We start from the raw sequence: 12,311 nt of genomic DNA, 5'->3' as shown, positions 1-12,311 counted from the left end.
AGGACAGATGGGAGTAGGTTGTACTACTGTTTCTCCATATTTATCTTCTTCTCTATTGTCAGAATTATAATTTGTAAATTCTCAGAATAACTTTTGACTGTGAGATATTTTTGACCAATGAAATAAGAACAGAGATATTATGTAGGTTATAGGTAAAAGATTTAAGAAATAGTTTACACTTTTCCATGTGTGATTTACCCCTTTGTCACTGAGACGGGTCATGTTGATGGTAGTGGTTGTTCTATTAGGGGTGGTATTGGAGTTGAATGGAGTAACTGACCCTTGATGGAATGTAGTGAAAGAAATAAACTTTAGTTTTTTGAACTACTATTTTCTTGGTTTGCTGCAGCAGAATAAAGCTTATATAATAATAATAATATAAAGTTTATATAATAATAATAACACTAAGTAAATTATAATGTATCAGACTATATTAACTAAGCCTTGATGCCTACATAATTGGAAGTAAAACTCTGATTCTGTAGACTCATAGAAAGCTAAAGATCATAAATTCTGAGTACTAAATATTTAATTTTTAAATTACAAATTGTGCCAATGAAAGTCTAACCAAAAATCTCCAATTGTTGTTGGAGATGTTATATGACTAGACACCATGAATATTTTTGGTAGGTAAGGATAATTTACTTTTGGTAGGTAAGGATATACAGATGGAACTTCATGATGTCCTCTTTTGTCCTAAGCTTGTAGGTATCAAAGAATGTAAGTAAATAGATTCCCAACAAATCCAGAGGGGATATTTACAACAAGTTTATCATCATCTGGGATATAGAAAGGGTCTTTAATATATTCTCACCTAAAAACATAGCAGGAGGTTTTATTGCTATCACCCAAATTCTTCTGGTTCATATCAGAGTATATATTTTAAGTAAATTAAAAATAAATTATTGAATAAAATTCATTGCAAAAATGTAGAAAAGATAGGAAGGTATCATTTCCCCTTAAACTTAAAGACAACTATTTTTTAATATCCAGACTTTATTTGTGTACCCCAAAGCCACTGGAACTGTGTCTACCCACAGCCAATGTCATAATCTCTGGTGAAAGTTGAAAGCTTATTTTCTGATCAGGAATAAGACAAGATGCCCACTGTTAGTGTTTGGATATGAGGTGTCTTCCAATGACTCATGGATTGAAGGCTTGGTCCCCAGTGCAGCAATATTTAGAAGTGGGGCTCTTGGGAAATGATGGTATCATGAGGGCTCTGACCTCCTCAGTAGATTAATCATTAGAGGGAATTATTGGAAACCGTAGGAAATGGGACCCGGTGGAAGAAAATGTCCCTGGCGTGTGCCCCTGTGGACTGTCTCTCGTTCATGGCCCCTTTCCATCTTTCTCTGTTTCCTGGATGCCCTGATCCAGGAGTGATGATTCCCATTCTTCCATGATGCTCTGCCTCATCTTAGACCAAAAGTTATGGAAGAATAACGCAACAGAATATTATTCATTCATAAAGAAGAATGAAATCCCTTAATTTGCAGCAAAATGGATGGAACTGAAGCAAAAGAAAAACTCAGAAAGACAACTACTATGTGTTCTCTCTCATCTATGGAAGCTACCATGATCACAGGACAGTATAGTGACGTCTATGCAATGACTCACAGAAATTTCCCCCAATGTTCTTATATAGGAGACTTAAAAATCACAAAACAATTCAAAGGCCCAACAGCAGGTAAATGGGTGAGCACATAGTAGTGTGTATATGCAATGAAATATTACTCTGTCGTTAAATGGAAGGAACAGCTGAGGAACTCAAGTTCTCGGATGAATCTCAGAAATATAATGAGTGCAACTAGAGATAATGAGGACACGCTGTTTGAGTCCATTTGAAAATCTAAAGAAAGCAAACCTCTTACAGAGTGACAGAAAGCAGATTGATAACTCCTAAAACTAGAGATGAAGAGAGAAACTGGTGGAATAAGACAATAGTTTTTTTTGGGGGGGCACGAGGTGGGGTACTGGAGTGCTTTAACCACTGAGGGGTGCTTAACCACTAAGCTACATCCCCTGCCCTTTTCATTTTTTATTTTGTGACAGGGTCTTGGTAAGTTGCTTAGGGTCTCACTAAGTTGTTGAAGAGGATCTCAAACTTTTGATCCTCCTGTCTCAGCCTACCAAGTTCTGAGATCACAGGCGTGCACCACCACACCAGACAAAAGGGAGGAGTTTGATGAGAACAAAATGTTGTGTATCTTCATTGCTGTTGTGTGCAAATAGGAGAACAAATTAATCAACTGCACACTCAAGGCTGATTTATTTTATTGTGTATAATTGTATGTAATATAATTATACATACATTTATATTATTTTTAATTTTTAAGATGGATTGCAAAATTTGACTACGCTTCTCCCTTCATAACACTGGTTAAGATCTTTAAGCAGAGATTTGTAAAACGTGTTGGTGAGATTTATTTCACTTTTGACTTATTTTTACAGTTTAATTCATACAAAGCCACAAAAGACCCCAAACAGACAAAATGATATGTAAAAAGGCAATTTTAAGCCAGAGGCATCACAATACCTGACCTTAAATAGACACCACTATAGTGAAAAAAATATCATGATACTGGTATAAAACTGACATATTGATCAAATGAACAGAACAAAGAGCCCAGAAGTAAATCTGTACATTTACAGTCAACAGATTTCCAACCAAAGTGTGGAGAACACACAACAGGGAATGGTAAGTCTTCGATAAACGGCGCTGAAAAAGCTGGATATTCACGTGCAGAAGAAATAAGCAAAGTGAATGTTTGTCTCTTACCATATCCATTACCTTAGTCTAGAAAAGGATTAATTGATAAAACCCCAAAAGCATGTGCAACAAAAGCAATAGTCAACAAAAAAGAATATAAAACTAAAAAGCTTCTTCATGACACATAAAACCATCAACAGAGTGAACACAACCCACAGAACAGGAGAATATACTTGCAAACTATATATCTGCTAAAGGGTCAATGTCCAAAATATATAAGCAGCACAACACAGTAGAAAAAGTAACACGGAGACAAACTTAACAATGGGCCCTGTGGACAGCAGGAAATGAATCGTTGCTTTGAACACTGGCCTTGGACAGCTAGACTGGCCTTTGGGGTTTCTGGCAGTGCTGAAAGACACGCCCATTTGCAGGTAGCCGCTGTTAATGAGGCAGATTCTGTGCTTGCATGGGATTTATGGGTTCAATAGCTTTGAATTCAGATGCTGCTGTCCCGGAGTGAAAGAAATATGGGCTTAACAGCCTCGAGGCACCAGCTGTCCTGAGCAAGAAGATATTGTGCAAATAGAGAAGCCCCATTAGCCTGATCCTGCTGCCTCTGTTTACCTTGCAGAATACTTTCCGACAATAAATCCCTTTGATGTACTTCCCTTTAAATAAAGGATTCGGAGCTTTTTCCTTTGTTAGACATTCGACTTATCAGGTCTGACCACCTCCCCCCAACCCATGCCCCTCATTTGAAACTATTTTCTGTGTCTTTTGTCTTTATTTCTAAATATTTCTTCAAACTTTTAATATCCCAGGCAGTGCACCCCCGCCCCCATTCACTTTACTGATCCCTGGCTGCATAGCACGAGGTCCTAAACCAGAGTAGATAGTTCTCAAAAGAAGACATGCAAAGGTTGATGGGTATGCGGGGTGGGGTGGGGGGTGGGTAGGATGCCTAACATCACTAATTCTCAAGGAAATTCAAATCAAAACCATAAGGAGATCACATCTCTCCAGTTAGAAGGGCCATTAGAAACAAAGGAAAGACAAGTGTTGGTAAGGAGGTGGAGCAAAGAGATGTTCTATATGCTGTTGGTGGGAATGCAAATTATTATGAAAAATAGTAAAAACTTTCTCAATAAATTAAGCAGAATACCCATATGTTCTAGAAATACCACAACTGGACTTTTAGCTAAAGGAAATGAAATTGGCATTTCAAAGAGGCATCTACATAAAAAAAATTGACATAAAAAAGAGACATTTCCATTCCACAGGTATTTTGTCACTATCTGAAACAGCACAATTATCTAGAATACAAATAATAATAAACTTTGGCAAGGATGTGGGGAGAAGGAACACTCATACATTGTTGGTAGGACAGAAAATTAGTGCAACTCCTCTGGAAAGAAGTATGAAGATTCCTCAAAAACTAGGAATGGAACCACCATTTGATCCAATTATATAATCCTTTGGTACATATCCAAAGGATTTAAAATCAGCACACTACAGTGACACAGTCACATCAATATTTATAGCAGCTCAATTCACAATATTCAAGCTATGTAACCAACCTAGGTGCCCTTCAACAGGTAAGTGGATAAAGAAAATGTGGTATATATACACAATGGAATGTTACCCAGCCATGAAAAAGAATGACTATGGCATATGGCAGCAAATGGATGGAAATGGAGACTATTTTGCTAAATTAAATATCTGCCCTAAAAAGTAAAATGTTGAATATTTTCTCTAATATGTGGAGGCTAAACCAAAATGGTGGTGGGGGTGGAGAAAAGGGGAAAAATTATATGAATATAGAAAAGAGATTAGTGAAGTAGAGGAAGGGGATTGGGAAGGAGGGACAGGACAAGGAAAATACAATGGAATGAATCTGACTTCCCAATTACCCTGATTTGAGCATGACCCAGTGTGTGCAGATTTTAAAACACAATGTTAAAAAAATCATGTTATACTCCATACATATGCAGATATTATGTTGAAAATCCAAAATTAAAAAAAAATTTTTAAAAATTAAAAAAAATAAATTTAAAAAAATTAAAAAATAAAATAAAAAAAGAAAAAAAATTAAAGAAAATCCAAAATTACAGATAAATTGATTCAATATTATGTAAAAATTCTCATTTGAAACCTAACCCATGTGCATCACCATTGAAGCCCTTATGATCCTTTAGAAACAGACATATACATTTTTATACATTTTAAAAGAGCAATGCTTCTAAGCACATTCTTAAGCTTGCTAGGGCTACGGCATGTCCTTTAGTCACATTGGACTGTGGCATTGGCATGCTGTGAACTTTATAATCTCTCAGAGCTCCTACAATTCCCCTTTCTCTCAACCCTTTCCGACTGTAAACTCGTGGATGATTTGGCAAAATCTCCAAATATCTTTCCACTTAAGTCTTTACCTAAAACAGAATGATCCATGTGACTCTCATCAGAATTGAGAGAATCAAACAAGATCTCCAAAGATGATATGTAAAGGTAGTGTGTCCTGCTTATATCAATCTATCCAAGTGTGCACAATCTGACATAAACAATTTTGGGGTGTCTGGGGATGTCGTCTGTGAGAATTCATACTTTCATTGAATTTCACCTCAGGACCTGTGTCCTCAGCAGTAGCCTATCTTTTTCTGCAGCCTCTTCAAGGCGTCTTTGATTTCTTTGTTCCTCAGACTGTAAATCAAGGGATTCAGCATGGGAATCACCACGGTGTAGAAGACTGAGGCAAATCTGTCAAAGTTGGAGGAACCACCAGAACTCGAACTCAAATAGACAAAGATGCTTGACGTGTAGAAGAGGGAGACCGCGGTGAGGTGAGAAGCGCAGGTGTTGAACGCCTTGGACCTGCCTTTGGCAGAGGTGATCTTCATGATGGACATGACAATGTAGCCATAGGATATGATGATCAGTAGGACATTGGCTATCCCAAAGAGCATTGTTAGTATAGCAGTCAGGACTTGCACGAAGAAGGTGTCAGTGCAGGAGAGTTTCAACAGTTGGGGCATGTCACAGAAGAAGTGGCTGATGATGTTAGGCCCACAGAAGTGGAGCTGAAGCAGAGAGCATATTTGGGAAAAAGAACCTGTGAGTCCGGCTGTGTAAGTTCCCAGCACCATGCGAGCACAGAGGGAGGGTGACATGATGGAAGAGTAGAGCAGAGGGCTACAAATGGCAGCGTACCGGTCGTAAGCCATGGCGGTCATGAGACAGGATTCGCTCAGCCCCATGGTTGAGAAGAAGAAGTACTGAACAATGCAGCCCACAAAGCTGATGGTTTGCTGCTCCTGGAAGAAGTTGGACAGCATCTTGGGGACTGTGGAGGTGACGTAGCAGAGATCTATGAAGGACAGATTGCTGAGGAAGAAGTACATGGGAGTGTGGAGGTGGGAATCCATCCTTATTAAAACAATGAGGGACAGGTTCCAGGTCAAGGTCGTCATGTAGGTCAGCAGGAACATCCCAAAGAGCACTGCTGTGATTCTGGGGAAATCTGAGAATCCCAGGAGGATGAACTGGGTGATCTCTGTGACATTTCTTCCCCCAGGCATTGCCTCAGTGCTCCTGGTATGAGAAAGGAGATAAGAGAATGCGGGGGTGACTCGGGAGGAACTACAGCATTTCCATTTTTATAGGTATCCACCTTTTCCCCCAGTGAGTGCTGGGGAAGGGGACATGCTTCCCCATCCTTCTGGGAAAGGCTTCAGCTTTTCTTCTCACATTGTCAACAAGAACCGTTCAGTATTTCAGGTTTCCAATTCATTCATGGAGTTCATGAGAATTAAAAAAGATATTTAGAAATTTCGCTGGCAATGTCCACAAAACTGCCCTCCAAAGGCTGTGGTGGACAAGTATGAGGTGGAGACCACTGACTGGAATAAAAGGTTTTCAAAATCCCTCTGATAATCCATTCAACAACTACTGCTCCATAATCCTGAAAGCAGGTGGTATCTCTCCAAAACGAGGTGAGACAGTGTTCCGTCCTGAATTGTCATTTTGTTAGACTTTTTCAAAAAATTTTCTTCTTCTGCCCCAAAGAAAAATTATTTACTCTTCTCGCCAGCCAGCCGGGCTGGTGAGATGAGTGGGGTTCAAAGGAGCTGGATGCAGCCATAAACTGAGGAAAAATGTGAAGAAACCATGCAAAACAAGAACATGAGTTTCTAAGATCAAGGGCAGGAGCTTAAGGGTCAGCTCCATACTGGGCAACGCTGGAAAAAGAGCAAGAGAGAGTGCACCCAGAACCCCTCTATTTATTAGGGAAAAGACTTTCAATAGAATATTCCACCCAAATAAGGCAAGGGATAGGGTTTTGAAAGGTGGAGTCTTGCTTTGTGATGTCTTGTGGTCAGCAGATTAATTGACATCTTGGCATGTCACACCCATCTCAGGTGCTGTGTGGGATCACAGGCAGAGCGAGAGGAAAGGCACACTTAGGTCGCAAAGCCCAATCACTGCGCAATGCCACATATTCTCAAATGTGCGTAGCTCACCCACACAGCCCATGGATGGCTTGCAACATACCCTGTTAGAAGAAGTTATGAAAGCTTTCCTATAAATATATTTAATGCAATATCCTAACTGGCCTGGAACACAATATCATAATTTATACTTCTGATACGCTTTGTTGGGGAATAAGCATGTGGGTCCCGAAATGTTATTTAAGAAACCCTCCCAGGCAGCCTTCATGTGTGCTCCAAGGAGGAGAGCACAGAGCACTCTTGGCCCCAAAGAGTGTCTTAATTTTAGGGAATTTTGCCTTTTGGGAAACAGAATCATAATGTGCCAAGAAAGGGACATTCACAACATTGATGAGTCCTCCAAATATTTCTACCTTTCTGGACCCAATTTGTTTTTTACAATCCCTCTCATATGTGTGTGCCTCAGGGGTCTCATGCATACAGAGAACTAATGATACTTACCACCTCGTAATATTACTGTAGAAACTGTATGATGTAAAGGGATTAACACAATAAGAGCTCAATAAATGTTATAAATTATATCATCCCCAGCATTACTTCTCTCTGTAAAAGAGGAAAAAGCAAGATCTAATAATACAAAAGTATTGAGGAGCTCTTGATAAAACAATTTCCTTAATTAGGTGATCTCTAAGACTAGACTTAAGAATACTGTTAAGAAATTCTCCTATCTTTTTCTATCCTGTTTTACTATGTCATCTCTACCCAGCTGGAATGAAAATTCCCACTGCCACATTCATGTCCCACTACCACCAAGTACCCTGGAGCAGACAGCACGGACTAGACCCAGTGCACAGACAAGTGATGTTTCACTACTCAACACTAAGCATCAGGTATACTAAGCATTTTTATAACTGAATATTGATTACATTAGTAAATAGTTCTTTTACTCAGAGTTCAGTGTGAAATGAAGAGTATTTTATTTTAATTTCCATTATGAATCTGAAAAGTTGGAGATTTTTCTGTTATAGAATAGAGTGATTTCAACTTTTCACATATTTTACCCAAAATGAATTAAATCCAATGAAAATATTTTGAAATTATAAACTCTCGCATACAACCTCTCCCAGACACCCACAAAATTGTTCAATTCAATAAAAATAAGTCAAACTGGAGGTCCATCACCTGCACTGAATTTCACCATGTCCTTTATTGCACTGTTGATATAATGAGCTACGCCGAAGTGTATTGTATTAGCCCCCAGTTCCCAGAAAAAGAATGAGGAGCTGAGAAATGTTTTTCTTATTTATGATAAAATTTGTCCTGAAAATGGATCTTGTTAACAATTTGGTGAACTGGGGGAAATTTTAAAAAATAATTGAGTGTACTCACGTTTTTGGATGAATGATTTGCAAGTATTCACTAACTCTCAGGATGATTGGAGAAGGAAAGCTGTCTGACATAAATATTGGTTAGGAATTTTCCCAGGTGGATGTAGATAACTAAGACCATTTCTAGTTCTGATCTAATAAAGACAAGATCAGTCTGAGAGGATGTGCGGGGAATTTTACAAAATTTTTCAAAATCAGATATAGCTGGGAATGTGCCTGAATGAAGACTGATCTAAGTAAAACAAGGGGGACATTTAGATCAACACTGTTTGTGCCTAGAGAAGGCATCTTCAATATCTGTGATGCCCATGCCAGTGTCTGCAGACCCCCAGGTTCAGCAAAGCTGGCCATGGAGAGCTATTGGAAGATTTCAGAGGGCCTAATGAAATTCCCCTGAGTACCTGGGATATCGTCAACACGGTGTCTCTTACTGCTCAGCAGTTATGAATCAATCTGTACCTTTCAGTGGGAATGACTTTAATTATTATTATTTCAAAAGCAAAATCCGGAAGTGCAAAACTGAAACGAAAAGGGTTCTGGGTGGAGAAAATAGGGAAACATAGTAGATAAGCATGTTTTGATCTTAGGAAGTTCTCCAGGAACTCTAAATTATTAATTTTGATTTAGCTGTCAATGACTGTGAGACTTCATGGGAATTGCCTTATTTATACTTAGATGATCCCATTATCCTCATTTTACAAGAGAAAAAAACAGAAAGTGGCAGAATTTAAGGTCACATCCACAAGAATTCAACACTCACCCCTCGCCCCAGAGTAATATCTGAAATCTTAGGTTTAAGATCATTCTTTTCACTAAAGGGCAGGAAATCTGGCTAAGGAGAAAGATACAGAGAAAGAATCTTAAGTGAAGGGTGAGGACGTGAGGGATGGGGGGAGATGAACAGAGGGAAAGACTAATTTTCATAAACCTTGCTCCATGTGGGTCCTACTCTAAACCACATGGACCCCAAGATAGCAGGGAATCTCCCGCTCCAAGTCTTACCCTCTGACCTTGACTCAGATCCCCCAAGAAGACGGTTCTTGCCTAAGGTTGTGACTGCCTATTTCTTCTCCGAAGACCTTTCTGACTGGGCCTGTTGCACTCCTGGTTGGGTGCTGTAGCCATGGACCTGGCCCTCCACTCACAGCGAGTGAGTGGCCACACTAGGGATCCTCCTAAATGTGCCACTGAGAGCAGAGGTGAGAGGAGAGAAGCCAATGAGAGGGAGAAGGCATTGCAGGTCCTCCAATCTGGGGTCATGGTTATCCTGGAGTTTTCTCCTCTGTTGATTTCATGTTCCTTACTTCCCTGTGGGAGTACATCATAGTCTGACAATTGTAACTTCTATTCCCCTGACATGGGAGAAATTTAAGTTGCAGAGGACATGGGGATTGTCCACAACTCTCCACTTAGAGATGAAGAACCTGAGGTCAAGGATGTTAAGAGACTTTCCCTCGGGGCACAGTTAGGTGGCAACAGCATAATAACAATAAATTAGATGTGCATGCACTTCTGTGTTAACAAGACATTTTTATTTTTTATTTTTTATTTATATATGGCAGTGGATTACACTTCTTATTACCCATAAAGAGCACAATTTTTCATATCTCTGATTGTATACACAATATATTCACACCAAAAAAACAAATGCCAAATGTTTTCTTGTTATAAGGAGGCTGATACATAGTGGATAGGGAGGGGGACCATGGGAGGAATAGACAAACTCTAGATAGGGCAGAGGGGTCGGAGGGGAAGGGAGGAAGTAGGGGGTTATTAATGATGGTGGCATGTGATGATCATTATTATCCAAATTACAGGTATAAAGACAAAATGTTTTTTTATTTTTTATGGACACACATACACATTTCTTCAAACACCTGACCTAAATCAATCACTGCAGTAGTCCTGTTAAGTCAGACTTGGTATTATTTCCTATGCATATGTGAGAAAATCAAGGAATACACAAACACTAATTAATGATAGAGACATAACTTATCCTGGTCATAACTGGTATTATATAATTTGGGTTGAAATCTGGCTCTGCCCCTTGCTGGTGGTGTGACCTTGGACAAATGAACCTCTCCACACCTCAGTATTTTCATCTATGAAACGGGGCTGATAGTAGTAGTAGGTTATTCATAGAGTAGTTCTTACAGAGGAAGTTAAAGATGCCAAAGCACTTTGAGTATGTCGTATACAGTATGCCTTCTATTTATTAGTGTCACATACAACATTTGTGCTCTGATTTGGAGATCCTTCCTACATGTCATGTTGCATTTCTAACCCTTAAAATCCTTCATTCAGTATACCTACCTAAGATCATTCCTACGAATGTTGTGGTTTCTTTTTGGAGGGGATTTTGAGCAAGATGCAGGAATGTCACATGTCTTGACAATTACTTTCAATAAAGAGATGTTTTGGTCAAGGTCCATTGTTGATTTTTCTCTGTTTCAGCCAATATTACTTATAAGGAGAAAGAGATTGGTGAGGGCAACTAGTTAATAATTTAAGTCTTGTTATTGGGTTAATATATATTTTCCCCTGATAATAATTTAAAATGTTTAATCCTTTAAACTGAATAGCTTCTTTTTTTCAACTTTTATTCTATACATTGAAACTGTACAACATGATATTGTGAGACACATGTATTGTTTCATACCTGGTGAAGAGCATGGCTTCAATATGTTATGGCCTCAATATGCCCAAATTTTCTGTCTGTAAAATGGGGGTAATTTTTCACCTGCTAACATCAGGTGGGAAAAGAAAAAAATTAATCCTACGTGATGTAGCTACATGAATCGTAAAGTATTGTATTAATGTTAATGTTTCATGTCTGAACATTAGTTCATAAACTCTGGTCTGAAGAAATATCTATTTAGAATTATTTTTAGATTCATTTCCAAATATTTATTTCTATTGAGGTTTTGGTGAATGGGATGGTTTTTACTGATTTCTTTCTCAATAGATTCATTATTGGAGTCTAGAAAAGCTATTGATTTTTGTATGTTGATCTTGTGTCCTGCTACTTTGCTGAATCTGTTTATTTCCTTTAGAAATCTTCTGGTGGACTTCTCAGGTCTTCTAGATATAGGATCATGTAATCAGCAAACACATAAGTTGACTTCTTTTTTCCCTCATTGTATCCCTTTAATTTCCTTCTGTTGCTTTTAATTGCTTTGACTAGATTTCAAGAAGTACTTTGAATAGGAGTAGTGAAAGTTGACATCCTTGTCTTATTCCTGAATTTAGGTAGAATAATGAAACTAGATTCCTATGTTTCATCCTGCACAAAAGTCAAAATAGGAATTAGACCAGAAATTTTGTAACTGCTAGAAGAAAACATATAGGCACACTCCAACATATTGACTCAGGCACTAACTTTCTTAACAAGACCCTTAAAGTTAAAGAAATAAAACCAGGAATCAATAACTTAAACAGCATCAAATTAAAAAACTTCTGCACAGCAAAGGAAACAATTTAGAGCATGAAGAGAGAGTCTACAGAATGGGAGAAATCTTTGCCAGCTACTACTCTGACAGATTAAAATGCAGAATAAATAAAGACCTCAAAAATCTTAACACTCATACTCACCCCCCAAAAAAATAATCCCACAAATAATCCAATCAATAAATAGGCAAGGAACTAAACGGACATTTCTCAAAAGAAATACAGGGCTGGGGTTGTGGCTCAGCAGTAGAGTGCTCACTTAGTGCGGATGAGGCCCTAGGTTGGATCCCCAACACCACATAAAAATAAATAAATAAA

At 38.5% G+C, this 12,311-nt stretch overlaps 1 protein-coding gene across 1 annotated transcript; it reads right to left on the bottom strand.

The window, feature by feature from the left end:
- Window positions 1-5,349: 5,349 nt before the first annotated feature.
- On the bottom strand, window positions 5,350-6,288 carry LOC143391867 (olfactory receptor 5AN1-like). Its single transcript, XM_076844630.1, has one exon. The coding sequence runs from the start codon at window positions 6,286-6,288 to the stop codon at window positions 5,350-5,352; it is 939 nt and encodes a 312-aa protein (XP_076700745.1).
- Window positions 6,289-12,311: the final 6,023 nt, after the last annotated feature.

This window comes from Callospermophilus lateralis, chromosome 2 (genome assembly GCF_048772815.1).
Source record: "Callospermophilus lateralis isolate mCalLat2 chromosome 2, mCalLat2.hap1, whole genome shotgun sequence".
Classification (NCBI taxonomy): domain Eukaryota; kingdom Metazoa; phylum Chordata; class Mammalia; order Rodentia; family Sciuridae; genus Callospermophilus; species Callospermophilus lateralis.
The sequence above is the reverse complement of the archived record's forward strand: the minus strand, read 5'-3'. Positions and strand labels throughout refer to the sequence as shown.

Bases quoted from the DNA above. Each gene is read 5' to 3' on its own strand.
- LOC143391867 (XM_076844630.1), bottom strand. From the start codon at position 6,288: ATGCCTGGGGGAAGAAATGTCACAGAGATCACCCAGTTCATCCTCCTG.